Here is a 5,351-nt window from a genome sequence, read left to right as displayed (position 1 = left end):
GGTTTCAACATTGTTAGATGCATATATAAGCTAAAGCAGAGATATGATATACATACAACTTCTAATAGAAACCATAGTATAATTGGACTCTTTAAATATAACAGGATACAACATGTAACTACATACGAGAAAGAAGATGTAACTTTTTTTTTAACAAAGGTTCGGTCCCGAAGGACCTAGATACTGCCATTAATTTGAGCGGTGGGATTACAGAGAGGACCACAAAGTAAACAAAAAATTACAACCAAGCCCTCACAGTATGCAAACAGGACCCTAAAGTAAAGAAGTAAAAAGCGATAAGGGCCCTCTCCACCGAGAAACCTCCACGCACGGCCATCCGCGCCGTCGCCGGGGACTATGCCACTTGGGACGGTGCAGCTGGGAACCGCCATGCTGGAGCAGAAGGGCCTCCCTTGTGAAACGCCGGCCAGGAGGTTGACGAAGAGATGACGTCGGCAGACCGACGACAGAGCTCGGAGCAGCCGCCCTTCGGCTATGTGAGTCGACGGCAGGACGGCCTGAGACCGTCGGAGGGCCGCCGAGGATGTGCTCCAGGATGCAGTACCACTAGAACCCCGCCGAGCACCAGACCCGCACCATCCAGTGAGGCATCCCCAACCTCGCCCGTCACCTCGACGGCCAGAGAAAAGGAATCCACCAAGGCCAGGAGGTCCGGAGCCGCAGCTACAATTATTGAAGGAAGAGAAAGAGGAATAGAAGTGTGGGAGTGATGGCAGCCTAAGCAACGCCTCACCATTGATTTGGCTGAGAGGTACCGGCATAGGATCTGCTGCAAATCCGTCTCTAATCTTCCATCTCACAGCCATGGCCATGAAGAAGGGGGATTGGAGAAAACTTACAACACATCTGGATCCGATCGCCTGATTATTTGCCCGGGAGAAGAAAAGACAGAGAAATCCTAAAGCTAATAGAAGCCAAACCCCTCTCCCACGCGTCGCCGGCCATGTGGCCGGCGGCGAGGGAGAGAGAGGCCGGCTGTGAGATCTGGAGAAAAGCTCAAAGAAAGAAAAGACCACACGGTTCAAGTCTCCACAGGGGTAGGATGCACATAGATGCAACTTACATGTGACTCTAGATGAGAAAGTACATGTGACTCCAGATGTTGTCATTGGTGGCAAAGAGAAATTGGTAATTGAGTCAATATGTGCTCAGTGGGAAACAGCGCAGATGGCCTGAGTAGCATGCAGCAGCAGTCAGCAGACATCTCAAACTTTCACAGATGCATTGCCTTGCAACATATATATTATCGGGGTCTCATGGTAGCAGCTATAATTACATGGCAGCGTTAAATCTTGTCAAGGCAGAAAATAAAGATTCCAGTTTTTGTCTGATATGATGCCCTGTTTGAAGACCATGCAACATAAGTGGCTGCCACTTAAATTTGAGGTAGAGTGGGAAACCAAACGTTGAGCAGAAAAATCTGATGTAAATGTTACTGTTCCATGTGAGTTTGCATAATCTGATGCTATACATACATGGGAATTGGGGCCTGTCGTATTCTCTTGCAATTGATTTGTTTTGCTCTTTAGGTTTGGCAAGGATTCCCAGAATGAAGATCCCTCGAGAATCTGCTATTTGATCTTGTATATAGTCACATGAACCGACAGCACTAATCAGGTGTAATCAACTAATTAGCAAGAGACGCAATGTAAGTGGGCTTACCGCTGGTGAATTTGCACCGCAGGAGTTGGATAGGTTTAGAGCGGAGGCATATCCTCGGGAAGGCTCGATGGGGAATATTCAGATGGGCACCATTTTTTCATCATGCAGAACAAATAAAAACTCACGAACAAAGCGGGACCAACTCAATCTCTCGCGGCGAAGGCATGAGCAGCCTCCTGCTCCAGCCTGGCGACAGCGCGAGCTTCCTACACATTGGTGACCAAGTACGAAGGATTTAAAATCAAACACTAACAACTTTTTTTTGCGGGTAAACACTAACAACTTGATCAGATGTGATGGGATGGAAGGGAATCACAGGGCCATTGCCTCACATCGCTTGCGGAAGGAGCACAATACTGAGGATGAGTCGACTAGGAAGGAGTGAATTCCGTTCGCCGGTCAATTTTGAAGCGGAAATGGACACGTCTAGTTCCTCCATGGCATGGTGGTGGTCCCAAGCCAAGCGTCAAGAGCTCTAACCAATCAAAATGAAGGATTCACGGCGCCGCGGATTGCTGCCCACGATCCGCGTGACTCACCCGAAAACGTATCCACACCGTCCGCTACTCCCGAATCCAACGCTCCAAACCCTCCTTGGCTCCAAAACCAAAACTCAGTCACCGCGCCCGCGCCCGCGCATACAAAATTTTCCCAGTACCGCGCCCACCGGCCGCCTATAAAAGCACCCGATTCCCCACCCTTCTTCCTCACTCCATTCCAGCCAGATCTCACCAGAGCTCCATCCTCTCCCCACCCACGAATCAAGCACCACCGCAGCCTCCACCTTCCCGATGGCCCGCACGAAGCAGACGGCGAGGAAGTCCACCGGCGGCAAGGCGCCGAGGAAGCAGCTGGCCACCAAGGCCGCCCGCAAGTCCGCGCCGGCCACCGGCGGCGTCAAGAAGCCCCACCGCTTCAGGCCCGGCACCGTCGCGCTCCGCGAGATCCGCAAGTACCAGAAGAGCACGGAGCTCCTGATCAGGAAGCTGCCCTTCCAGCGGCTGGTGAGGGAGATCGCCCAGGACTTCAAGACCGACCTGAGGTTCCAGAGCTCGGCGGTGATGGCGCTCCAGGAGGCCAGCGAGGCGTACCTGGTCGGCCTGTTCGAGGACACGAACCTCTGCGCGATCCACGCCAAACGGGTCACCATCATGCCCAAGGACATCCAGCTCGCTCGCCGCATCCGTGGCGAGAGGGCCTAGAGTGCTCATCTAGTATCTGGAGGTGTAGAGATGTACCCTGAGTGCGTGCTGGAATCTAGTAGGTGTGGTACGAGGAGTTCTTGGTTCGTGCAATGATGCCTGTGTTAGGTTGTGTTTGTGTCTGATGTTACCTGCTTGTTATCAGGACAGAGATCCAGTGCCTCACTGAAGGCAAGGCACACAGCGCCTTGAGGAATAGAATCCACCGCTCATTCACATCCAACGGACGAACGCATCTCAACTGTAAAAGCTACGGGATCCAGCAGCAGTCAACGCAAAACTAGCTTCTTCCTCCTCACGCGCACAAAGCAACCATTGACGGAGGCGGACGTTGCAGTTCCCGTTAGCGTATTGTGGGAAAAGGAGAGGAGCCGCTCCGGCGGCGCCCATAGGAGGAAATGGCCTCGAAGACGAACCACCTCCGGCTGCTCTCTCGACGGCCACCTCCGGTGTCGTCCTCTGTCCATCCTATGCCTCCTCCGACGGCTCGCTCCAACCATAACGGGCGTACTACAGCGGGCTGGCAGCCAAGAGGCCGAGGAGCAGATGCACGATCTGTTGGATCCGAGGAGCAGATGCAAACTGGGGCAGAGGGGCTTGCCGGTGCCGATTTATCCGGCGAACGCCGCCGGAGCTTGCTCGGCTCCCTTTCGCACGGCGGCGCCGACGGCAGAGCTCTGGCCTGGAACAGCCGGCCCGCGCAAGTTTTACTTCCTGCATCAATGCTTTGCGTGCGCACGTGCGGACTGACCAAGTTCTTGGGCGTTCACTCATTTGGGCCATTGGATGGAGGTGAACGGTAGATGCTACGCCTCAAGGCGCTGCGTGCCTTGCCTTCAGCGAGGCACTGGATCTCTGTCCTATTGTTATCATCAGTAATGAAATGTTGGCTATCAGATCTGAAATTTGTGCCTCTTGCTTTTAATTATTTGTCAGTGATTTTTTTTTTGTGCGAGCTCATCTTGATCTGATAGTTTGTTGGAAGGTGACTGAAATTGGAGAAATGTCATCTAAAATCTCGAAATAATTGCATCTCTGTTTTGATGCTGTTGAATCTGAACAGTTTGAGAAACCATCGCCTCTCTGATTTGGTGCTGCTGAATCTGAACATGTTATGATGCACCTGCAACTCTCTGTATCGATTTTAACCTGTAGATTATTGGATTAAAGAATTCTGGTTTTGTACCTGGTTTGTGAGCCCTTCTAAGCCCTGCTCGATTGTTCTGTTCGTCACACATAATATCTTAGATGCTATTCAGAACAATGACATTTTGTATTTGCCGTATCCTTTCTCAATTCATTCGTCACTAACTACCAAGCAGCTTTTTTTCTTGCTTGCTACATTACTTTAGACAACATCCTCCATCTTGCAGATTGTGTATTTGCATTTACCACTTGCAAGTCTATATACGGACTGTCCAGAAACTGCAAGCAACGCGTCCAATCCTGTCCCCATTGCATGATGTGTACTTACATTACTTTAAACAGCATCCTCCTATTTAACCGCATTTTCCTCTCCGGATTTACACGGATGTTGGATTAGTTTATCCTGAAATATGTTTTGAATATGGACACTTTTGAAACTTTCGGATTTGACACTTTTGAATATGGACATGTTTCACCCCTCTACAAAAAAAATTGTGACTGTTATTATGCCCTAGTTTTTTTTTGTTTTTCTGCTAAAATGAAGCCAATTTTTTTTTTTGCCTCATCACACTAATAATTAAGAAAACTATAATTGTCTAGTTAATTAGTGGAAAACTATGCCAAACCTTCACAAATGCCCACAAACCCAATGGAACCGGTCAATCATGGCTACCCACACTAAGATGCACACAACACCGAGAAGAAATACCACTGTGGAAGCTGCCATGCCTCATCGTCATCACCCCTTCTTGAGTGAGCGACTTCGAATTCACCTTTGACATCCATCGATGAAGTCCTCGCCACAACAAACGTCAGAACCCATGTCGGCTTACGCCAAACAGTCGACCACCTGAGTGATGATGAACATTGCAGCTGAGACAAAGGAGAGCTTGAGCCGACCATGTCCCATAACTGAAGCCTCGTCTCCTCTCATCGTCGTCAAGGCTCGTCCTCGACAAATCCACTCCTTTCCACTTAATCATGGCACCAAATTACTTGTACATTTTCTCGACAAATCCACTCCTGCATCTATCACGTACAACCTTACATTATGTCTTTTGTTGTTCTGAACCATGAGATTTTCTGAATGCATCCGTCGCTGACAGTACCAAGCAGCTTCTTTCGTTGTTACGTTGCTTTGGAAGTGTGGAGTTCATCTTTTGTTTTTCAATTTGTACCAGGAGTGGTATTACTACTAGTACTGGACCACTGGTGATTAGCAAATGTATGAAGTGCGTGTCATGATTCTGTAAGCAACATCGGCAATTCTGTATGAATTTACCATCCAATTTGAGCCCATTTTCATCTCCTGAGTAAATA

General features: G+C 49.4%; 1 protein-coding gene across 1 annotated transcript; it reads left to right on the top strand.

Annotated features, from left to right (window-relative positions):
- Positions 1-2,474: 2,474 nt before the first annotated feature.
- On the top strand, positions 2,475-2,885 carry LOC124707511 (histone H3). The gene has a single exon (XM_047239170.1). It carries the CDS (start codon positions 2,475-2,477, stop codon positions 2,883-2,885), a length of 411 nt encoding a protein of 136 aa, XP_047095126.1.
- Positions 2,886-5,351: the final 2,466 nt, after the last annotated feature.

Source organism: Lolium rigidum, chromosome 4, assembly GCF_022539505.1.
Source record: "Lolium rigidum isolate FL_2022 chromosome 4, APGP_CSIRO_Lrig_0.1, whole genome shotgun sequence".
NCBI classification, from domain to species: domain Eukaryota; kingdom Viridiplantae; phylum Streptophyta; class Magnoliopsida; order Poales; family Poaceae; genus Lolium; species Lolium rigidum.
The sequence above is the reverse complement of the archived record's forward strand: the minus strand, read 5'-3'. Positions and strand labels throughout refer to the sequence as shown.